Below are 23,801 nucleotides of genomic sequence, written 5' to 3' on the forward strand. Positions count from 1 at the left end.
GGAGGAGGTTTGTGCCGGGACGGATGTTAATGGTCCCTCGTGGGTGGCCTTGGCATCGCCTGGCTTTTCCCAAGCGGTTCGTCGCCACGTCTCCGTCAGCCCGGGAGCAAGGAAGCTTCGGCCCAGCCGCCCGTCAGCTCTCGCTCCCCGAATTGCCCTCCTGGCACTGTGTGAGGCACGGGGAGGGCGTGCCGACGCTCTCGCCTCGACGCTCGCGTGCTGGGATGGACCCCAGGTCTGCCCAGCTCCTGGCATCCCCACGGGACAGGGGCATCCGCAGCCCGCGGGCTCGGCCCGAAAGAGGGATGCGCTTCTCCGCAGACTGATTTTAAACGAACAGATCTGGCCGTGGAAAGCACTGGTGACGGTGGGACCCGCTCGGCACGTGGCAGCGGCGTGGGCGAAGGGTGCTTCTTTTCCCCCCCACGGTGTGTCGGCCGGGCACGGCGTCGGTAGGAGACCACCGGCGGCTGTGCAGCTCCCAGCGCTTTCTGGCTGCGTTCGCTGGCCCTGTCACGGGGGGGTGAGATGGGAGCCTGGGGCTGGTCCCGGAGGGCACTTGACCACCGTGCCCCCATCCCGAAATGAGTTCAAATAAAGCAGGGCTGAGCCGGGGACGGGGACCCCCCAGGGCAGCAACGCCTCTGAAGGTCCCTTTACCCCAGCAGGTCCTGGCTCGGGCAGGGGGTGCATTTCTGGGGTCCCCCCCCAAGGTCGGCTGCGCAGCACAGCAGGAGTTAAGTGCAGCCGGAGCGGGAGCCGCGCAGGCTCTCCCTGCCCTTCCCAGCTATCGCTCCCGATCCCTGGGGCCTGGCAGCAGCGTGGCGGGGAAGGGGTTAGCACCGAGCGGGGCTCTGGGTGCTGGGCAGCCTCCTCGGGTGCTGTGCAGGCAGCGGGCTGGCAGTGCGGCAGCCGCAGCCTTTGGGAGGAAGGCGAGCGCATCCCACTCTTCCCGCTGCCTTAATGGCCCGGTGCGGGAGAGCCGCATCGCTCCGAGGAGCTCCTATTCTTTCGCCTCCCTTTCTCCCCAGATGTACTCTCTCCTTCCCCTCCCCTCGTCCCTTTTTGTACAATTGCTTTCTTGGACTATTTTTCATGCTCCGCTAACTGCCGTTGCTTTCACGGCCCGCGTGAGCCTTGCTGCCTCATGAAGATTTATGAAACTGCAGTAATAAACTGTGTTTGAAAGATCCTCTTTATGATAAAGCCCTGCCAAGCTGCCGGCGGGGGGGTCCCAGCGGACGGTGCCACCGACCCCGCAGCCGCTCTGACCTGGCGTGGCAGCGCCCGCAGCGCGGGGAAGGTTTTTGGGGGCCTCTCCCACCCCCGCCTCCCGGCACGGGAGCAGGGAGCTGCCGGAGAGCTGCTGCGCGGGCTGCAAAGCACCGGTCCCGAAGAGCGTCACCCAAAGCACGGTCGGGCTCCGGTGCCTCCGGTGCCGCTGCTCTCCGGGGAAGGAGGCGATGGTCACATCCTGCTAGGAGCCAGGGCTGTGGCCCCGGCACGGGTGGCACCTCTGCCGGCAGGTAAGGAAGATGGATGGATGAATCGGCAAAGAGAATCGCGCTCCCTTAACCCCCCGCTGCTCGGAGAGGGGCTTGCCAGGATTTACCGTGGGATTTTGGCTGTCGTGGGAGCCCTGCGCCCCGCCAAGGAGCCGCCTTCAGCCCCTGGAGACCTGGGGGCTGCCTCCCCCGTCCCGCCGAAGCGGTTTGCCGGCCGCCGTGGAAGCTGTCCTGCGCCCGCGGGTAAGCGATGGGATGGTCCCCGGGTGGGGGACGTGTCCCGGAGGGGTACCCCGCTTGGCTGGGCTGGGGCAATGCCGAGGTGGGGACCCCGGGCAGGCTCCGGCCACCGGCTCTCCCACCCCAGTGACCTACTTGGAAGCAAGTAGGAAGAGTCCTACCTGGAGGAACTTTCCAGGGATCTGCTGCTGCCGTCGCCGGCAGCGGGGCAGCCCCCGTGTGGGTACCGCTGCTCCAGCACCCACGCGTGGTCCCCGCACCGGGAGGGAGAGAAACAACTTGGTGGGGGGATTTTGGGTGGCAGGATGTAATTATCCCCTTGGGGTGAGGCCAGGAGGGAAGGAGAACACCCTTTTCTCACGCAGAGTGCCAGGGAAGCAGGACGGTGGTCTCTTTCTACAGGAGCCCCCGTACCCCAGCCGTTAGCTGTTCCCTTATCAACTAGTCCCTGCCTGCTCTGGGCTGGGATAGCGGAGGGGAAAGGTGGCTGACGTGGGGACAAGCACACGTGCGTCCGCAGTGGCTTTGTCCCCTCTCGCCTTAGCGGGGTTCGTGGATCGTGGGGTTCGTGGGGCTGGGGCCCCCCCCAGCTTGCTCTGGAGCCCGATGAGGGACGTGGGAGCGGATGCGGTGCAGCTGGGGGTGGAAGAGCCCCCGCCGGCATCCAGCTTTGCTCTGACCCCTGTGCAGATTGTGCAGGGCTTTTCAAATCATCCTTTTTAGCAGTCGGCAGAGAGACAGCGAGCTGGCGCGTTCCACTCTCGGAGCATGTAATTAGGGAGCGGGGAGCTGCATGCTGATGCGGGGCTTGGCAGCGAGAGGAGGAGGAGGGTGGGAAGGAGCTGGGAACACGGCCTCACCCCAGGACTGCTAAACCCGGGGCTGGTGGAGGCACCAGGGAGGCGGCTGCAGGGAACCAGCCCCTCTCGCACCCCCCAGCCCCCCGTCCCCGCACCTTCCTCCGGCTCAAGGCCTCCACGCTGCCGCTCTCCCCAGCGAGGAAGAGGAGCTGCAGCTCCTTCCTCCAGCCCCGTCACTGCTGCGGCTGGGGGCTTTCAGGGTGCCCCTTCATACCTCTTTCACAGCCTTCCTCGGCACGCCATTCCCATGGGACAGGACAAGGCTGGGAGTCCCAGCGGCACGCGGGATCCGGCACGGCCGAGGGGCTGGTTTGGTGGGGATGGGCCATGCTGGGCACGTTGCCTGTGCCGGCGGGATTCCCTGGGTCCGGGTCCCTCTCCCCCCCCCGAGCCGAGAGCTCCCTGGCTGCTCCCAAGGATGCTCCAGGGGCCTGCCGATGGGCACCCAATGCTGGGGCTGCGATGGGTGCTGGATGCGGCCCCCCAGCACGTCTCCGCTCCTTTGCCGTCGTAGAGCAAGAACTTCAGCAACCGGCCGAGGGCAGGAAGGCGTTTTCTGCCTGGTAGCAGCAACCCCTCAGCAAGAAGCGTGTGTTACGGGGTTTCAGGAAAGGAGAGGTGGGGAGGCAGCTCCTGGGGCTCAGCAGGGCGGTACAGGAGGAATTGCTCCATCCGCGTTTCCCGTCGGCGCTGGAGTTCAGCAGAGGCTCCTCAGCCGGGGCTGCCCGGGACCCTGGGATGACGCTCGCAGCCCGGCACTGCGTGGCCGCCTTCTCCTCTGCCAGCAGAAGGACCGAGGCGTCCCCTCCGACGTCTCTCCTGTGCCGCTTTCCCCGGGGGATCTCGGGGCGTTTTGCACGCGACCGATGCGCTGCCACGACCTCCCCCGTGCAGCGGGGACGTGGGGACGCGGCTGAGGGAAGCGGCGAGGTGGGGAGGGACCGGGAGCTTCAGTTCTCGCCCAAATTCTGCCGCCGTCTTCTGGGTAGGGGAGCGACGGTCCCCTGGCCGAGGTGATGGAGCCATGGGGAAAGAGAGCTGGACTGGTCGTTTTTTGGAGGAGGGAAGGGGGGATCAGGCTTTGGCGGGGGTAAGGAAGTCTCCGTGGCGTTTGCTGAGAGCGTTGTGTCCCCGCCTGGCTTATAGCAAACCCCTCGTATGACCTTGAGCAGAGGAGTTATGTCTGTAGCGCACGCTGGAGTCCTGTCCTACATTAATAACACAATCAGTTGATATAAAGCTAATATGTTGGGCTGATAAATAATTAAGGGAAAAGGAAAAACCCTCTATGATTTGCTTAACAGGAGCTTGGGAGGGAAGGGAGGGGAAAAAAAGGACGAGGAGGGAGATGAATAATGGATCAAGGTTAAACGGTGAGCGAAAAAGGAAAGCCTTAACGCGGTGAATCCCTGCAACACACAGGCTGCAGTTGCCAAACTAGTTAGCGGCGGCAAAGACAGCTCGTGGCCTCGGTGCAGGCACGGTGGCGGTGGCCGGGACCAGCCCAGGGCTACGTGACACGGGCTCAGACGGCAGGAGACCCTCAAAAGGGGCTTTTTGGGGCGGGGGCCGGTCCCCCGGGGCTGCTCTGCAGCGGGCGTGGGGCTGGGCAGGGGCTGGGGGCCGTGGGGTGGCCTCGTCCTGCAGCCACCGAGGAGGTGCCAGGCGCCGGCAGCGTGCGGGGACTTCCAGGCGTTCGTTACCGCTCGCGTTGCGCACGCTTGGCGCAACTTCCTCGGAAATTAAAACCCCAACGTGCAGCTAATGAATGATGAGCAAAGGGGCGAGTCCCTTTCGCCTCACTGCACGCGTGACCGCCTGCCTGTCCCCCTGCCTGCGCTCGCCGCCCGCTCTGCCCGCCCGGGACGGGGTGAGCTCTGCGAGAGGGCTGGGACGCGGCAGAGCATCCCCGTGATGCCCGGCAGCGGTGCCGGCTTTGGTGCCCGGCTTTTGGGCCTGATCCTGGGAGCAGCGGTGGCAGGATGGGGGGCTGACCCCCTGGTGGGGGTCTCCAGCAGGGCCTGGCAGGCAGGGTGGGGGGGTCCTGCCCACCCCCGCGGGCAGCAGCACGGTGCAGGCGCTGACGGGCAGACGCGAGCCTCCCTCCGCATTTCATTTTCTTTTTGGTTTGTCCGTGTGTCCGTGTCCCCCTGTCTGTCTGTGCTCAGGAGCGACGCCCAGCTCCTGCGTCTCGTCTGTGCCGTTTTAATGACCCAACGCTGTTTTATTCATGTTTCGGTCCGAACGTCGTGGTGTCGGTGGCATCCCAGCCCCTCCATCCCTCCTGCTGCCCCCTGCCCCATCCACCTCCTGCCACCACCAGCCCCGTGCCTGGGAGCGGGGACACCGCTGCCATCGCCGGGGGATAAACCCTGCGCCCGCCAGCCCCCCAGTTGTGTCCCATTAAGGGATGACCCCGCTCCCGGTTAGGCTCAGCTATCACTTCTAGCTTAAAACCTCCTCCCCGTTCCCAAGTCTTAGCACCCCACCTCTGCCCCATAGCAGCGGGGCCACCCCGGGGCCACCCCTGACCCTGCTCTGCTCTCCCCCCCGTGCAGATCCCGAGAGGACCAGCACCCACATGATCTCGGCGGACGATGCCGAGTACCCGCGGGAATACCGGACCTTGGGCAACGGCACCCGGCGCTTCTCCAACGTAGGGCTGGTGCATACCTCGGAGCGCCGGCACACCGTCATCGCCGCCCAGAGCCTGGAGGCCCTCACCGGCCTCCAGAAGTCGGAGATGGAGCGCAAGCGGGATGCCTTCATGGACCACCTGAAGAACAAGTACCCTCAGCACGCGCTGGCGCTCCGGGGGCAGCAGGAGCGCATGCGGGACCAGGTAAGGGGCATCTTCTCCGGGTGGGGGGGACACGGGGACCCCACCTCGCCCGGACCCCGCCTCACCCTTTGGGGCTGTCGAGAGGAGAAGAGGCTCACCGGGGGCTTGGATGGTGCACGAAATGGGTGGCCGCTTGCAGGAGCCCCGGTGGGGGAGCATCCTCCGGGTCTGAGGAAGAGCATCCCGCAGCCCCGGGGAGGGGAGCATCCTCCAGCCCTGGTGGGGGGGGGAGCACCCCCCCTCTTCCCCCAGGGCTGGGGGGGGGTCCCAGGTGGATTCACCCTGCCATATGGGTGGATTCACCCTGCCATATGGGTGGATTCGATCCCGCTGGCTGTCGGCAGCCACGGGGAGGAGAGGGACGTGTCTCCACGCAGAGGGGTGGGTGTGATGGCCAGGAGGGGAGCTGGCACCTGGATTTGACGCACAGAGGGGTGACGCCAGCCCAGATCTCAGCGGGTTTCAGCTGGGCTGCAAACCCCGACCTCTCTGGGTTAGGGGCAGCCTGGCCCGTGGGCTGGTGGCTCTGCAAACCCCGCTGCGTGCCCGGCACCGCATGGCCCTGCAAGCCTTGTCCGGGCTCCCCACGTGTCTGCAGCCCCCCAGCTCTGAAGCAGTTGCTCCCTGGCATAGCTTGCACGGTACTAAAGGCCTAAATAAATAGTTTGCCCAGGCAAAGCTTTGCCCTGGCCCTCGCCCCCAGCCTGGCTGCGGCTCTGCGGCTCATCCCTGCGCCAGCCTGCGGTGCCCCGGCACAGCCCGTCCCGGGTGTCCGTGCAGTAGTGCTGGGAATGACGATTTAGCTTTAATCGTCGTTTGGACAGGCTGTTGCTGTGAGCACAGGCTTAAATCCCAGCCTGGCCGCCGAGCCCCAGCGCTCTCCTCTGCGTTACGGACCCCCCAGTTGAGGACATCGGTGCAAAAGCACGGCCAGCCCCGACCCGAGCGGCACAAGCGCTGGGACGGGGATGCTCTGTGCGCAGGGCGGGTCGGTGCAGCTCCTGGGGCAGGCGTCTGCCCCCAGCAAGGTGCCGGGGAGGCTGGTGAGCTCGGGCGACCGCGGGGCAGGAGGAGCAGAAGGCGGCGAGGGGCCGTGGCTCTGCCCCAGCACCGTGCTGCTGTGCGGGACGGGATGCGGACGGGCAAGGGGTGCCCGGGGTTCGGTACCCAGGTCCACGCGGGGATGTCCCTTGGTTGCCTGTTCCCCGGGGACTCGGTCGTCCCCCAGGAACCAGCCGGTCCTTGGAGCAGGACAGCGGGTGAGACGTCTGGGCAACCTTGCTTGAAAGAGGCAGAGCCCAAGGGCTGAACGGTTCCCGGGGCGATATCCGTCCCTCGTGCCTGGGGGTGCCCCCAGGGCCAGGCAGCACCCCAGGGTGCTGGGGAGCCCAGACCGCTCCTGGTCTGGATAACGGCGATGCCCTGGTGATGCTGTCGGGGCAGCAATAAATCCCCACCTAACCCAGCACTTTTATAAAAAGGCACCGGGGAGGGTGAGCGCAGAGCAGCTGGAGGAAGCGGCTGGAAAGAAATCTTATATCATCTCCAACTAGACGCCTTCCCGGGGGACGGAGGCGACGGCTCCCAGACCTAGCGCGGCGGAAAGCAATCCAGCTTTGTAAGGAAAACCGCCGGGCCCCCGGCACGCCGCCCGTGCCGAGGCGGCGGCGGCAGCAGCATCGCTGCCTCCTCCAAGCTGCCGCCCGTCTTGCACCCTCCCTCGCCCGGCGGGGCTGCTTCGGGGAGCCCCGGGGGGGTCCCCGCTCCGCGGCCCCTCTCTTTGCCAAAAGCTCGCGGCCGGATGCCAAGGGGAGCGGCCAAATCCCGCACAGCTGCTGGGGGCTGCAGTGATTTGCGCCGGCCGAGCATCCAGATTTTGGCTAAGGGCTAATTACGGATGGCGGCTTCGCCATCGCCGTCAGCCCCGGCGGGGCCGGGTGCCGCCCATGGTGCACGGTCCGTATCTGCGCTGCTGCCTGCGAGACGGAGCAGTGACATTTCTAGCTGCAGAGTGATATTTCTCAGTAAATAACTAGGAATCTTTCCCTTATTATTACGATGATTTAAAGATTTTTTAAAAAATTTTTTTTTTTTAAGCACTAGCTATAAAAAAAATACAGCTCCTGTTGACTCGGGGTCTGATAAGCTTTGGAGGATTTTTATAAGGTGAAAGAAAGATGATCTGGATTCTGGAATTATCTTCTTTATTTCTGACCCCCCTCGCCTGGGGCCGTGGGTGCCCAGTGGGACGGGGGGGTCTGGGAATCTATAGGCACCGGTCAAACCCCGCCTGGCTTTTTGGGGCTTGGCTGCAGAGGGGTGAGGGCTTCCCTGCATGGCTGTGGAGGAACATGGGCCTGCGCTGGCTCTGTCCCTCCCCACCCGGGCAGGGTGCTGGGCAGGGGCACAGCTCCATCCATCAGCCCAAGCATCACCTATTTGCAACTGGTGGGGAGAGAAAAAAACCAAAACAACCAAATCCTATTTTTTTTCCTCTTTTTTGTTTTTTTTTTTTTCTTTTTTCTTCATTTTTCCTGCGGGCAGTAAATAATAACGGGGAGAAAATGAACCTGGAAACCCTGGGTGCCAACCTTTAAATGACATTGGGATACAGCACTCTGGGCCTGCCTGAAACGTTTGAAACTTGCTTTGCTATTCTAGGGGAGCCTGGCAGGTATTTCAGATCACAGGCTTTGCTATTTTGTTTTTGTTTTTTTTTTTTAAAATCACATACAAGAGAGTTTACAAAATCAGAGGTGAATAGAAACGTTTCATAAATGTCAACATCCCTTTCAGCGTGGCAAAGCCTGCAGCAAAACGCCATTGTACTCGTGCATAGGAATTGGAAAGCAAGCGCAATATTAATTTTAATCATATGTATATATAACAGAGCAGGAAAAAAAACCCAGGCAAATAATTGTACCAACACCCAACAGACTGTTAGCAAATCTGCGGAGAAGTCCAAGGTGGCAGCTAGCTAATTTAAAACCCAGATGGGAGAACGCATTAAATGGGCATGTTAACAATAAAGAGAGGAATGGGAATCGGGATGAGACGGCTGACGGAGCACGTCGGCTGCTGGGCTTCGGGTCTGCATTTGGGGTAAATCCTGCCCCGGGACGGGGGGTAAATCCGACAGGAGAGGGATGGCGTGGCCGGGTTTCTCGTCTCCCCGTGCACCAATGCTGTGGGACATGCGATTCGGCCGGGGCCGCCCTGTGGTGCCCGATACCGAACGCATAGAAAGTTAGGAACATTTAGAAAAAGAACAATATGATGGTTTAAGGGGGTGACCCCATCGCCCCTCCCTGTTTCTCACTAATATCCACATTGCTTTTGGATGTGCTTTTCTGCACGGGGCTCAGAGGGTGCGTGCCAACCGGGAACGCACGGTTTTATGCAGGCAAATTACAAACCCCGGGAAATAAGGGATTACAAACCCTCCCTTGCCCGTAACCAGTTAAACGCATGCATGCCAGCTGTATCGCAATTAAGCCCTGTCTATTCCAGCGCCTTGCAGCTCATAAGCTGCAGCACGGGGTTAAATACCGCAGCGGAGCTGGAGCAGAAACATGCCTCTCTCAGGTATAAATAAAAGTATATAAAAGCTTGGACTTAAGCTTGTCCAGTTCTGCTGCAGGAAAAAAAAAGAAGGGAATAGGCTCGAGCCGAGCGTTAACATCTCGGTGGCTGCCTGACAGCAGCAGATTTGCAGCTGCCCAGAATAAATCCGACTTTGGAACAGATAAATAACAGCCAGCGCAGATGTACGTACCCGCAAAGCCAGGCCCTGCTCTTCCCGGCCTCGCCAAGGGGCCTCGCCGGCATTGCCGTGCTCTGCCCGGTTCTGGGGTGCGTCGGGGTTGCGTAGGGCAGGAGCAATCCCGCAGGCAGGGCTGTAGGCAGGGGTGCAGGCAGGGGTGTAGGCAGGCTGGGGAGGTTTTGGTTTACTGCAGCTGGCTTCGTGCCTCAGTTTCCCCAAATAAAGTGGGGGTCTTGGCTGCTCCCCTGCTTTGCAGCGGGGTGTGCTGCCGCGTCGGGGACGGGGGAGGCTGAAATTCGGGGCTGGGGGTGCGTGTGGCTGGGTCTGCGGGCAGGGCAGGGCAGGGGGAGCGGCGATTCCGCTCTCCCGGCTGGGAGCGATTTTTGGCATCGGTCATCCTCAGTAGCACTCCGGCCCTCTCTGCAGCGCTGGGGGCTCGGCAGCTCCCGGGGTTCACAGCCGCCCGTGTTTGGGCTGGGTGTGCAGCGGGCACGGACGGGGCGCCTGGGTCCGGCGTCACGGGGCCGCTGCAGCCCCCCCGCTCCTGCCCGCGGATGCTCGGCCCCAGCTCCCGCTGATTAAAAAGAATATCCAAAAAATCCCGGTTATTTTTACTGAACTTGCAGTTGTCGAACCTTTTGGGGAGCGTGTGCTGATGCATTTCTGCATGACCCCAGGAAGGAAAAAGTCCTGGGGAATTTGGGGGCCCGGGACCCCGGCGAGCCGGGGGGGGTGACGAAGGCCATGCCAAGCCCCCGAGGGCAGGCAGCCGGGGTGCTGCGTGCAGGGTGGCACCGGGGCTTGTGCAGCTCCTGCACGGGCTACAAAGCCCCCAGGGTGCTGGGGTGGGGTGGGGGGAGCCCAGCAGCACCCTGTGCTGCAGCAGAGTCTTATGGGGGGGGGGGTGTGCATGCATGTGTGCGCATGCATATGTGTGCATGCATGTGCGTGTGCATGCATGTGCGGGTGCGTGCACGTGCGGGTGCGTGCACAGGTGTGTGCGTGCACCATGCTGCCTGTGCCCACCCCACAGCCTGTCCTGAGCCCACCTTCTAGGGCCCTGACAGGGTGCATGGGGGGCAAACGCTGCAAAGCTGCTGGGCTTTCAGGGCTGGGCTGCCTGTCCCCCCCCCCCCAGCACCCCCTGGCCCTCAGCACCCACCCCTGCCCCACTGCACCCCCAATTCCCCCCAGCACCCACCCCTGCCCCTCTGCACCCCCAATTCCTCCCAGCGCTCACCCCTGCCCCGTTGCACCCCCAGCACCCCCCTTGCCCCATTGCACCCCTAATTCCCCCTAGCACCCACCCTGCCCCATTGCACCCGCAGCACCCACCCTGCCCCATTGCACCCCTAATTCCCCCTAGCACCCACCTTGCCCCATTGCACCCCCAGCACCCCCCTTGCCCCATTGCACCCTCAATTCCCCTAGCACCCACCCTGCCCCATTGCACCCCTAATTCCACCCAGCACCCACCCTTCCCCATTACACCCCCAGCACCCACCCTGCCCCATTGCACCCCCAATTTCCCCAGCACCCACCCCTGCCCCACTTCACCCCTAAATCCCCCCAGCACACACCCCTGCTCCATTGCACCCCCAATTCCTCCCGGCACCCCCCACTGCACCCCCAATTCCCCAGCACCCCCCTCCCCCATTGCACCCCTAAATCCCCCCAGCACCCACCCGTGCCCCATGGCACCCCCAGCACCCCCATTGCATCCCCAGTTCTCCCCACCACCCATCCTACCCCATGGCACCCCCAGCACCCCCACTGCACCCCCAGTTCTCCCCAGCACCCCTCTGCCCCATTGCACCCCCAATTCCCCCCAGCACCCCCACCGCACCCCCCACCGCACCCCCAATTCCCTCCGCCCCTCCCCCGCCCCGCCCCCGCCGGGAGCGCGCGCCCCCTCCTGGCGGCCCGGCGCCGCGCGGCGGCAGGTGGAGTCGCGGTTGCCATGGCGACCGCGCCCCTATAAGGGCGGGCGCGCGGGGCCGGCAGCGGCCGCAGCGGCGGGAGGTGGCGGCTCCGCTCCGCGCCGCGCGCAGCGGCCCCGCCCGCCCCCCGAGCCGAGCCGAGCCGAGCCGAGCCGAGCCGAGCCGAGCCGAGCCGAGCCGAGCCGAGCCGAGCCGAGCCGAGCCGAGCCGAGCCGAGCCGAGCCGAGCCGAGCCGAGCCGAGCCGAGCCGAGCCGAGCCGAGCCGAGCCGAGCCGAGCCGAGCCGAGCCGGTCGGCGCTGCGGATCCCGGGCCGGGCTCACCTGCCGCAGGTACCGGGGCGAGGGGGAGTCCGGTGGGGCGGAGCTGGGGGTGCGGGTCCGGTGTCGCGATTCCCTCCTCGACCCCGGTGTCCGCCTCCCCCTGCTGCAGTCCCCCGACCGCCCCTTCCCCAGATATCCTGTGTGCCCCCCCCCCCCCCCCCCATCTCAGCATCCCCCTCCCCAAACGTCCCGGTCCCCCACCCCGAAATCCCGGTTCCCCTCTCCCACCTCCATCACCAACCGATGTCCCCGATCGTGCCCTTCCCCTGGCCGCGGGGCTCAGCCCCAGGGCGGGGGCAGCCCCCCCTTTCCCCTCCGGCCCCCCCCTTTTCCCCTCCAGCCCCCCTTTCCCGGGGGTCCCCCCCACTCCCAGGCTCGCGGCGGGGAGGGGGCGGCTGTTTGTGGGTGCCATCATCCCTGCGTTGCCCTTTGGTGCAGCAGCTGGGGGGGGGGGCCTCACCCTGGTCCCCCCCGGCTGCCCACGGGGCCGTGCAAAGCCCCCGCGGTGCCCCTGCCAGCCCCGCTGTGCAGCTCCCGTCTTCCCAGGGCAGCCCCACGTTGTCACCCGTGTCCCTGTCCCTCTGCAGGGGACACTGCTCCTCCCCTCTCCCCTTCTTGGGCTGCGGTGCGGGCAGCCGGAGAGGGGCAGATGGTGGCCTGGGCGTGCAACGTCCCTGTGCCGTGCGGGGGCTCGTCTCGCTTCCAGCTCGCTTGGCCGAGCATCCTTCCCGTGGGGGACCTGCCAGCACCCCGAGGACCCCCGGGTCCCTGCCCAACCCGAACCTCCGTGTCGGGAGGAGCAGCTCGCCGGCGTCTCGCTCCAGCCCCCCGAGAGGCGGCGGAGCCGGGCACACGGAGAAGTGCCCGTGGCCTTGGCGTGAGGTTGGCATCGTCTTGTCCTTGCGGGGTGCCTGGCCGGGCTGGGGGTGCCGCCGCACAGGCCGGGCACGGGGTACCCGGACACTCTGCTTTTGCAAAACTAGTGGTGCTGGTGGGTTGTGAACGCTGCCCCGGGTGAACCGGTTGGCGGGAGCTTGCTGGGGCAGTGGGGACGAGAAGCGGGACCCTTTTGTTGCTCTTCCCGGGGTCTGATCTTGGTCTCCAGAGGTGGAGTGTGTTGTGAACCCATGCAAACTGCTGTAATGGTGGAGGAGAGCATGTGTGGCTGCCGGGAGTAACATGAACGAGCGTGTGTGTGCGTCCCTCTGACTGCAGCCAGAGCTGTCTCTATTGATTCTCTTATTTTTCCCCTACTGGGAGCAATTCCTGGCTGATTAAAAGAGACCTGGCCCACGGTTTGGCTTGGAAATCAGGTCCCTGGGAGCTGGGAGTCATGCAAAGGTCTGTGAGCCACCCCGCTTCTCCTTGGGCTTTATGCACAGAGCAGGGAGGAAGCAGGTCTTGAAGTCCCTGAGAAATGGGTAATAAATACGGCTGCATTGGTGACAGCGATGGCAGCCCTGGGGAGGGCATTAATGAGCCCATGGTAGACTCCAACAGGGAGATACCCAGCGGACGCCCATCAGGAATTGGATCCGACTCCATCCCGGCGGCAGGTGGGACGCGCCCGGCGCGCTCCCCTTGGCACGCCTGGGCTCCCGGCGCTGCCGTTCCTCACCGCGGTTCAGGGCAGCGCGGTGCCGGTGCTGCCATCGGGGCCGTCAGCCTGGAAGGGGCGTGCGTATTCCTGCCTCTCCGGCCCACGCGGACACGACGATGTGAACGCGTGCATCCATCCCTGCCCTGCCGCCCAAAGTTTCCTGCTGTTTCTAACCCAAATTCGGCTCCTTCTACCGGCGGCCTTGGGGGTCCTTGCGAGACGGCCTCGGGCTGCTACCTGCCCCGGTGTCACGGCGCTGGGCTGGCGCTGAGCGGGGTTAGGAGAGAGAACGCCAAAGAGCTGCAGCAGCCAGAAAGGCAGCTCTTCTGTCCCTGCTGCTGATGCAGACCTGGCTCCGGCGGTGCTGGCAGCGTTAAGGCAGGGAGTGAAGAAGAACAGGTCGGTCTCCATCCGCGGCCGTGTGTCGGTGCGCTCTGCCTCTGCACACCCCCTCCCCCCCCCCCAGCTTTGCTGCTGGCTGGGTAGGGTGGGAGCAGCACCCCACGGTGCTGGTACCCCCCAGGGACCCTGGGGTGGGCGGCAGGGCTCACGTCATGAGGGGATGTGGCTGCTGTAGCCCCGTGGGGAGACGGTTGCAGTGCTGACAGATCTGCGGGTCCTAGGGGTGCAGGGGACCCTGCGGAGGATCCGGCCCTGCTTGCCCTTGGCGTGGGGTTTCTCAGGGATCTGCCTCTGCAGGGATGAGCTTCCCTGGGTTTGGAGGCACCTGACGGAGGGTGGAGGTCACCCCAAAGTTCTTGGGGCTCGAATCCTGGTGCTGTCCCTGGCAGTGTGCAGTGGGGAGCGGATGGATGCCTGCCTGCTTGCTGCCTGCTTGCTGCCTGCTTGCTGCCTGCTTGCTGCCTGCTTGCTGCCTGCTTGCTGCCGGGTTTACCTTGCACTTGGTCCACCTATGCCGTGCCGTTGCCATAGCGACTCTGCAATCTGATCTGCCCAACTTCTGCCTGGTTTCCCTGCCTTCCCCCCCAAAACCTTTGGTCCTGCTCCCTGGCCACCCTCCCCACGCCCCGGGAGCAGGATGGAGGGTGGGGGAGACCTCGGCCGCTCTGCTGGGGCTGCACGGCCGCTGTCTGCTCCTGCCGGCGTGGGGGCCAGGCAGTGATGGGGCAGAGACCCCCCCCTCCCCGTCATGAGCAGGCTGAGGATGTGCTGAGCACCAAGCCCGGATCCCAGGGAACCTGCAGCACAGGAGGGGTCCCTGGACCTTGGACATGGAGGCCACAGAAGGGAGATTGTAAAGCCCAAGCAGGCAGTTGCACGGCCGATCCTCGGCAGAGCGTTCGTCCTGATGCATCGCTACGCCGGGGTATATTGCTATAAACGGATATTGGTGCTGATTTGCTTTGTGTTGGCATCAGGAAAGGAGCGGGCTTGAGTAAGGGTCAGGGGTGCAAATCCACTGATGTCCAAGGGTATTTGTGCTCTAATATCACCTGGGCTGCCTCGGAGATGCTGCCTTGTGGGTCAAGGCTCTAATTGCTGCTGGAAAGCTGATGAACCTCTCTCGGAGAGAAGGCTGGCGCGCGGGTGGCTGGAGGGACAGCGCGGTCCTGCAGGCAGACTTCGAGCAGTGCAGCCGGGCCAGGGGCCTGTCGGTGATGCCTGCCGTCGGGTCGCTGTGACAACCTGCTATGGCAGCTCTGATGACATCTCTTGATGGCCATCAGAGCCCCTTTGGGCTGGGCGCTGGCAAGAGGTGCAGTAAAAGCCAAGCCCCTGCCTAAAGGTGCCCGTGCCCCAAAGAGAAGCAGCAAAGCAAGCGCCTTGGTGCCCTTTTCACGGTGGGGTCTGGGTTGGATTCGGAGCCCAGGTCTGATGGGAAGTAGACCCAGTGCTCCTGCACCCCGTCTTGTCTCGCGCTGGCCTCTCTCCTGCGTGCTGGGATGCTCCGGTTTGAGAGGTCCTTTTGCAATAATTGTGAGACCTCAGGTGACGGTATGCGCCGCGCGCGGCGTCGGTGTGGCTCTTGGCTCCATCTGGTTACTGTTTGCATTCGACTCTCTATCTTCTCGTTTCGCGATTTCCGCTTTCATTCAGTTTCTCTTGTGCTGAAAAGCTTTAAAAAAAACTTTAATAAGGAGAAACGGATTAAATTCACTTTACTGTTATTTTTCAAGGAGATTTTTGTTTGTCAAGGCATTGTGCCTGAGGGGGACTCTATCAGAAACTGGAACTCCTGAAAATGAGTTAATTAAAAAGCCAATGAAACTGCCTCTGTCCCTCCCTTCGGTGGAGCGTGCTGGGGATGCTGCTGCTGTCCATTTTAGAGGGACGCATTCGGTCCTGCCTTGTTAATCGCTAACAGATTTGTGTTATAATTGCTAACCAGGGGAAGTCTGCCTTGGTCTAGGCGGTGACTCACTTGGATTTCATTTACCTTCTGGTCTTCTCCTGGGACAATCACGAAAACTATTTTATTTTTTTTTAACTTAACTACAAAATGTTCTTCTCTACATTCCCCCAGCTCCGGTTTTCCTCTCTTCTGCAGCGTGCACGTGTGTGTGTATGTGTGTGCATCTCTCTGAGCGTTCGTGTGTGCACGGGTTCCCTCGTGGCCGTGGGCTCACGGGACCATCTCAACCCCCATTTTGCTCCAGCTCCTAAGCGCACACGGGTGCGCGCGTCTGTGCTTTGGGGGGGGCCCAGTCCTAGTTAGTCCATCATTTTGCAGCATCATGGACATGACTTTCATTGTAATTATAATCTCAGCCTTTGTAATTCTTCATACCTTCTGCACAGCTCTGCTGCAAGCGAGCTGCCTGTTTTATCGGTTGTAACAAGGCTGTCGCTTCAAATCCTCTTTCAGACCATTATCTCCCTTTGATGCTTTTGAAGAGCCAGCGATATGTTAATTCTACCTTGGCCCTCTCCTCTCCTCTTCTCTTTGTACAAATCCACCCTTGCCAGCCTGGCCGGCTGCCGCGGTGCTTGCGGAGGAGCTGGGCGCAGCGCTGGGGCTCTCCCTGCTCTGTCCCCCGGCTTTGAGGGAGCTGGCGGGAGGTGGCTGCGTTTGAGGCTGGGGCTGCTTGTGCTGCCCTGGTCCCCTGTCACTGCCATCTCCTTGGGCGCAGCCCGTGCCCGGAGCGGGGTACCTGTGCCGGGGGAACGCGTCCTCTTTGCTTCGGGAAATTTGGGGTGGGTGGAGGATGAGCGAACGGCAGGACGGGCTGGGCAAAGCGCCGGTGCCGAGCCCCGCTCCTGCCAAGCCCGGTGCGGCAGCAGTGCCTGCGAGGACAGATGGAGCCCCCGAAAGGTCTGCGTGGGGGTGTCCATCGCCCACTTGGCCCTGGCAGACAGCACCAGATTGTCGGCCCTGGACAGTCCTGCCTGTCAGCAGGGTACGGGCAGGGCAGGCAGCGCATCCCCTAGCCCCCATCCCGCCCGTAGCCTGGCTGGCAGCAGCAGCCCCGCTGCAGGCAGAGCTCTGCCTGGGGGTCCCGCACCCCTCCCGGGGCTGCCAGCGAAGGGGCTTTTCTGGGGCCCGATCCAGGGACCTGGGTGGGTGCCGTGCTGCTCTGGGTCACGCTAACCAGCCCAAATCTCTTCCAGAATATTCTTGATCCCTTCCCACGGCACTTGGGGTTTAGACAAGCTCATCACCGGTTTGATGTGGAGTGGTTGTGTGCGGTGGGGATGTAATTTATGGACTTTGTGATAAGCCTGTCCAGTCATCCTAAAATAATAAATAAAATACATACCAAGGGCTGGCAAGAGATAGGATCAGTAATATCAGGGTCTGAGGAAAATTACTGAGACTCTTCAACAGCAAAATGAAGAGCACGGAGGGGGGGGGGGGGGGGAAGTCACAGAAGGAAAAAGTTGGGAGCATCATCTCCTACCACAGACTGGGTCAGACCCCTTGGGGACTGGGACGGACTGGTTTGGCCACAACTCTTCCCAGCAGTGCTTGGAGTATTTGGCCGAAATATCCAACCCCATTGTGGAGGTCCATTGCATTCAAAGCACAAAGGAGTTAAGAGGGGGGTGAGCATCCCTGCGGTGTGAAGGCAGCATCTCCGTGCCTCCGGGGACCAGGCATCCTGGCACTGCCCTCCCCGGGTGCGGGGTCTCTGGTCCCCCTTCCTTGCCCCCTTCCTTGCCCCCTTCACTGCATCTTGAATTGCTGTGCCGGTGGTGAGGCGGGGAGAACCAGCTGCTAGAGGGGGCGAGTCTGGCAAGGGAAGGGGATGAAGGATTTGCTCCTGTGCATTTGAAACGGGCTGTGATTTATGAAGGGTCCCTCGCGCAGCCTTTCCTGGGAGGCGGCATCCGAGTCTGGCCTTGGGGAGTTTGGATGAGGGCTGCCAAGCAGAAGCACAGTTACAAAACTGCTGCCCTGCGCAGCTTCGCTCGAGACGTTTCCGAATCGAGGCACGGCATGTCAAACCCTTCAGGAGCTGATGCAATCCTGCTCGCTTCTCGGAGACGGCGAGATGGACTCTTGTTTACGGCAGCTCCTCCAGCCGAGGAGGAGCACGCTGCCGGGCGCGCGGCTGCACCAGCCCCAGCTTCTACCTGGGGTCAGATGCTTTGGCTTGACGCATGGCGATGCTGCAATTTGGGCTTTGCCCCCGTGCATGGCCGGGCCGGTACCAGTGCTGCCAGCTTGCCTTGCCCCCGGCATCTTGCCCCCGGCATCTTGCCCCCAACATCTTGCCCCGGGAGCTCAGGCTGCAAAGAGCTGCGGGTGCAGCTGGCGTGTTAATTGCTAGATACGATGGATGCCTTCATTTAGTACCGAAATCTGAGGCAGTTTCTCGCTTTCAAGCTCCCGGTGTTTTGGAAAAGCTTTACGTGCCCAGGATAGGCTTGGATCCTGCTGGTTGTTATCTAATAGTGCCTGGTAATCATGGCTCTGGACTTCTATTTCGGGTTTTGCTTCTGAGTCACGGTGTGCCCTTGGAAAAGACCTTTGTGCCTTGAGGCTTCTCTGCATGAAAACACCGTGCTTGTTTGACTTAAATCACTTTTGAAACAGTTTTGGTTTGGTTGAGGCAGAACTTGGTCTGGGTCTACTGATGTCTTCTGGAATATTAATGTGCGCTGCACCTTGAATGGGAATAAGAGCATCCTGCTGATGCTTGAGATGAGCCTAACAAGTGAATTTGTGTTTATACACATAGACTAGACCTCCACCTTGTCAGCAGAAGGGTTAATATCCCAGCAGCAAAGCTGCTAGTGGGTTGTTAAAGTCCTTGGATAAATACTCCGTGATGGTCTGACGTTATTGCAACTTCTTTCTCTGCTCCCAGGGCACTGTGATAGGAGACTCCTTGGCAGCCACCGGGCATTGCAGGGACTGATGGGGACTGGGAGCTTGTGCAGGAGCTTGCTTACTATTTAAGATAATAGTAATGATAATAATAATAATAATAATAATAATATCATCATCCTCTAAGTAACAAACTAGGTTTGCAGCCACGATGATTGTGCTGGGGAAATAAATGCTGTAAAAAAAAAAAAAAAAAAAAAAAAAAAGGCAAGGCGAGAGGTGGGTGTGAAAGGGGAGAAAAGAGCAGCCAAGAACTTTGATCCCAATAAAAAGACCGTTGGGACAAAAGCTGCTCTGCACCCATTTCTCCCACCCCACCCGTCAGCTGCGGGTCTTGGTGATATCAAAATGCTTCCCCTTCCAGCAAGGTGGATCTCCCTTCTTGTCACCAGGTCGAACTTCCCTGCTGCTGGGTACGTTGCCTCCCCAGACGCCGGCTCAGGGTGCCGCTGGAGCCGGGGGGCTGCTGCCCGGCTGGGCTGCGCGGGCGTTGGGGGACGAGCCCCGGGGCAGGACGAAGCTGCTCGCGATGCTGCTGTGCCGAGCGCCGTGCCCCGCTCTGGAGCGCTTCGCTTCGCCCGCAGCAGCGGGGAGCTCGCCCGTCCCCGTCCGGCGGCGCGGGGTGCTGGGGATGCTCGGCCCCCGTGTGCTCTCGGTCCCCGCGTTGTCCTCGGAGGACTTGCTGGGCTCCTGCAGCCCTGTCCTGCCTGCGCGAGCCCACTGCTGCCCTGGGAGGGGGGCCCGAGTCTCTAAAGCCTCTACCCCACGCGCCGCTCCGCTGCCCGAGGGTGGGTGTTGCAGTGAGCCGCAGCTCCGAGCGTCCTTGGGACTTGCGGTGCAATCTCCTACCGGTGATTATCAGTGGGTGGCTTGGGAGAAGAAAGCTCCCAAGCTCTCCGGCTTGCTGGGCTGTAAGCGATGCCAGCTCCTGTCATTCGCTGTAGCACATTGGCTTGACACCGGTGGAAAGGCTGCGAAGAAGCGGCAGAGGGAGGCAGCGGGGACAAAGAGGGGGGATTGGAAGATCCCTTTAAAAATGAAAAATTATTCTGGCTTCCAGCACCGACTCCCAGGGCAGCAGCCTGACCAGCACGTGCTGGGACGGTGTGGGCATACCGGTGACTCCAGTAGTGATACTGGGCTGCCACCCTGTGCCCCCCTTTGCTCTGCTTCAGTTGCCTTGCACCCCAGCCTGCATTCAATACCCGTTGCCGTCCCTGCCTGCTTGCATGATCCTGCTTCCCCTTTGCCAGCCCTTAGCAGCATGAAACTTAAAGCAACCCGTTGGGAGGGGACTTTAAGCAGAAACGAGAGCAGGTTTAATGTCGCAGTTTAAAGTCAACAATTCTCAAAAGGAAAACAAAAGTCAAACCAGAATCTTAATGGTATTTTTTGTTTTCTTTTGTTTTGTTGTTTTATTTTTTGTTAGCAACCCAACTACTGGAGCTTTAAGGTCAGTATTTCTGATTTTTCATGCTTCTGTTTGAAATGCATGCACTTTTCCACCCTTGCCTCATCTCTGTGTCTGTGTCAGAGGGTGGGAGCTTGGGTTTTTTGTTGAGGATTCCTATGCCAAAGTAGTTTGTTCTCAGCTCAGCAGCAGTTTAAGCTTGTGAGAAGGATCTTACGCTTTTGGGTCGAGTTGTTGTGCAGATGCAAACCCTTTCTCTGAGAGGGATGAATCTGTGTCCTGCCCTCATTTAGACTACTATGGTCCCATAGTGGAAATCCTGCTGCTTTAGAGTTATTTCATTGCAGCAGAGACCTTAATTCCAGGAAAAGGAGAGAAAAGAGCCTGTTCCAGACGGGTTCGGAAATCCCCCTGCGGAGCTCCATCCAGGTGCCTGCTCCCAGGCAGAGATACAAGGGTTGCTCTGATTTCCAGCCTCCTCCTCGGCGGAGAGCTGCCGAGCAGAGCCTGTCCCTTCCGTTGGTGGCCCTGCTGATCGCCGGGACCTGCCGTGCTTCCCGTCGCACGGTGTGTCCGTCATTTATCTGCGCTTGACCAGCACCGCTTTCCCCTTCGGGCTCCTCATCTCCCTCTCCCGAGCCCCTCGTTCCCCGGAGAGCCCAGACCGATCCCCTGCCGATGGGCAGGAGGCGAGCTCGGGGGTCTCGGGACGTGGGGTGCTGGTGTGCTGCTCCCTAAACTCGGGCTGTGCCTGCACCTTGCCGGAGGTGGGGTTGGCGGAGAGGGAGGAGGAACGGGCTTTCCAACCCAAATGTCGTGCCGGACCCCAGAGACCAGCTCGTGTTTGGCGTGTCGAGGGACCTCTAGACCAGACGGCAAAGTTAGTTGTTCGGCTGGTGGTGCTGAGCCCTGCGGGAGGGGAAGGGGCAGCTCTGTCCTGCGTTGGCCATCGCATCTCTGTCTCCATCCTCTGCTCTGTCGCTTGGGTGTTAGGGTACCACCAGCCTGTTCATCAGGAGGCCGCCGCCGGAGCGGCGGAACGGAGAAAGCGTTAGCGTTTGCTTTATTGCACTGGGATCTTTGTGCCTAAACCCACCTCTTGCAGGCTACGCAAAGGGGACCCTGACGGGAGCCTCCTGGCAGCGGTGAGGGTCTGTGCCTGCCTGGTGATTCCTGCCAGCACCTCGCAAACAGTTGCCCTATTGTCTGGCAGGGTGAAGTACGCATGTCATCGCAACTCCCCTTCCTCCCTCCTCCTCGCCCAGGGATGCGGTGGCAACACTTCAAGGTCAGGCGTGTTGCTGGATGACCTTGGCGTGTTGTCCCCGGTGGGTTTGCTCTTCCTGTGGAAAAAACAGGCGCTTTCCTTGGTTGGCAGCGGAGAGCGGAGGAGTCGTAAAATGCATAATATGTGCACTTGTTCCGAGTTTTCATTCTTGAAGTACTTGCAGCGTAAAACGTGTGCGAGCAGCGGCTCCCGGAATATTCAGCTGTCTGAGTTCTCACCGGCCGGTTTCAGCCACGTGCTCTCGGGGACATTCCTGCGACTGGGGGGGGAAGGCACAAAAGCCTCTCTTTTTTTTTTTTTTTTTTTTTTTTTGTGAGTAAGAAATAAAATGGGGGTGAACTTTAGGGGTCCACCCACCCCAGAGGGGTTCTTCTCAGCAGCGGCTGGGCGTTTGCAGCCACAGAGGGGGCGTTTTCTAGAACGACATATTTTTTTCCACCCGAGCCTGCAAGTACTTTGCATTGCAAGCGGAGCATCTTCCCTGGCTCTGTCTGCTGTGGAAATGCGTTACGGGTTAAATCGCCCTCCGCTTCCCGGCCGAGGGAGGCCCCCAGCTGCCTGACCCCGCTACCAAGTGGGGCATGAGCCGGGGGCAGCTGGGGCTGGCTTGTCACCGCAGAGCCCTGCGGGGACGCTGATCCTGGCAAGCAGGTGCCGGGGGCTTCCTTGAGGCCACCGCAGCCACCTGCGTCCCCTGGGGTCTTCTGTAGCTGCAGGCTTGGCCTTCAGCTGGGAACGCTGCCTTCCCCCCCGCCCCGCGCTCTCCCCAAAATAAAACTTTCATGACCCTTTAGGTTCCCTGTCTGTGTCCAGCTGCTGCGGGTGCAGAGCCCGGCCCTTCTCCGTCCCTCGCCCAAAGCGGGGGGCTGCAGCCAGAGCCCCAGCTGATGGGGGATGGAGGGGATCGGATGGTGGGGAAGGGCTGTGCCAAATTCCCAGGGACGCCACGTGCTGCTGCTGCTGACGGGTGCCCAGGGCAGGACCTGCTCTCCTCCTGCCCTGGCGTCCCCCATCGACCTGGGGACAGGCAACGGCGGGTGCTGGCTGCGATTTGGGGCTCTCCAGGCCTGGGCTTTGGGGGAAGGGGGGCCCTGCATTGCTGTGTTGGTTGGTCTCGGTGCTGGAGGTGAGCAGATGCTCTCGTATGTCGGTGGCGGTGCCGTCATTGCGGAAGCGGGTCCAGGAGGTTACGCTGTCCCCAGCTGTTTCATCCTCTGCATCCCCTCGTGTCTGCAGGTCCTGGTGCTGCCCTCTGCCCAGCTCCATCCTCCTGCCCCAGCGCATCCCTGGGATTTCTGCACTCGATTCTAGATCGAGCCGGCCCCGCTCGGCTCACAAATGTCCCTTCCCGCCAGCTGGGTCGGGCTGCGTGCTCACACGGAGCCCTTGATCCAGCCGCTCTGTAGCCGTTGTCACGCTGCGGCCGGTCCCCGAGTCCCCAGGCAGATGCCCGAGTCCCTTGGCCGGGCCAGCCTGGTGCCCCCCCGCCTTTCCATCACCTAAACCGCATCCCGGCTCGCAGCCACCACCCCTGCCATTTTGGGGTGACTCAAAGCCACGTGCCGGGTGTCAGCCTCTCCAGGGCAGGAGCATCTCAGCCCCGTGGTTTGCAGGGCTCAGGGGCTCCAGGGACCCCGTCACTGGATCTGGCTGGGGGGCAAATCCCTCCCCAGGGGCGCAGCGGGGAGGGGGCTCTGCCGTGGAGAGCGGCACGGCAGGACGGAGGGCTGGGGGCTCCCGCGGTGCTAGTGCAGGGGGTGGGCTGGCTCCTCGCTGTCACTGGTGGCCTGGAGGAGGAATGGGAAGAACCGAAGGCAGAGCCTCGCGTGAGCTCCTTTAGTGCCAGGACTTTAAAAGAAGATCAAAGGGACTGAAGCAAAAGCTCGTGGGGAAAAAAATGACTAGGATGTGGAAAGGAGAAAGCAGGGGGGGACAGGACACTTTTGTCTTAAAAACAAGCGGCCGGGGCTGCGTCAACCCGCTTTGTGCTGTAACTGCACGGCTCCTGCTCCAGCAGCAGCCGGTGCTTTGCTCGGTGTGGCTCCGCTTCCTCCGGCAAGGCCAGGGCACCGAGCTTCCCGGGAACGCCTTGTCTCGTTAGCAGGAAGCCATTTCCATCTCACCGGCAAGCCGGGGACCCGAGGTGTTTGCCGAGCCGATATTATAGGCAGGCAGCAGTATTTACTTGCAGGAGACGAGCAAATACCAGGCAGGCTCAGCTCCCGTAATCCTGCCGCTCCTGCACCAGCCCTCCTCCCCGCGCCCTCCCGGTGGCCTTGGCGTCTGCCACGCTCCTCGGGGACCGGCATTTACCGCGTAATATTTTATTGCTCGCAGGAGGAGAGCATCGGGGTGTACCCGGGAGGGGAGAGCAGCTGCCGAGCGCCTGCTCCCAGCTCCTCCTTGCTCTCTGCTTTTGGGGCACTTGCTGGTTTTCTGACCTGTCCGCGGGTGCTGCTCTCCGGTGCTCGGGTCTCTGTTGCTCCTGGGTGTTGTCACTATTTATTAGCGCAGCAGGGATGCGAGTAGCATCCTGAGTGTCGGAATGGGGAAACTGAGGCACGGTGGGACTAGGGGACTTGCCGGAGAGTAACCAGGGGGGAGAGGCATCAGCATGACCTGCAGCAGCGTCTGGGCCGGCGTCCCAGATTTGGGGCTCTGTTTACCTACGGCTTTTGCTGCTGAAGTTGGGTTTGGTTTTGTTGGTTTTTTTTTTTTGCACTTTCAAGCCTTTTTCC

At 61.7% G+C, this 23,801-nt stretch overlaps 1 protein-coding gene across 1 annotated transcript in view; it reads left to right on the plus strand.

Moving 5' to 3' along the window:
- Positions 1 to 1,543: 1,543 nt before the first annotated feature.
- The window catches only part of SRCIN1 (SRC kinase signaling inhibitor 1), a 51,851-nt gene continuing 29,593 nt past the window's right edge, over positions 1,544 to 23,801 (plus strand). Inside the window, exons 1-3 of the mRNA XM_075522703.1 lie at positions 1,544 to 1,748; positions 5,164 to 5,447; positions 19,794 to 19,817. Of these exons, the coding sequence (XP_075378818.1) occupies positions 1,544 to 1,748; positions 5,164 to 5,447; positions 19,794 to 19,817 (513 nt within the window). The remainder of the gene's footprint in view (positions 1,749 to 5,163; positions 5,448 to 19,793; positions 19,818 to 23,801) is intronic.

Source organism: Mycteria americana, chromosome 22 (genome assembly GCF_035582795.1).
Source record: "Mycteria americana isolate JAX WOST 10 ecotype Jacksonville Zoo and Gardens chromosome 22, USCA_MyAme_1.0, whole genome shotgun sequence".
Taxonomy (NCBI): Eukaryota; Metazoa; Chordata; class Aves; order Ciconiiformes; family Ciconiidae; genus Mycteria; species Mycteria americana.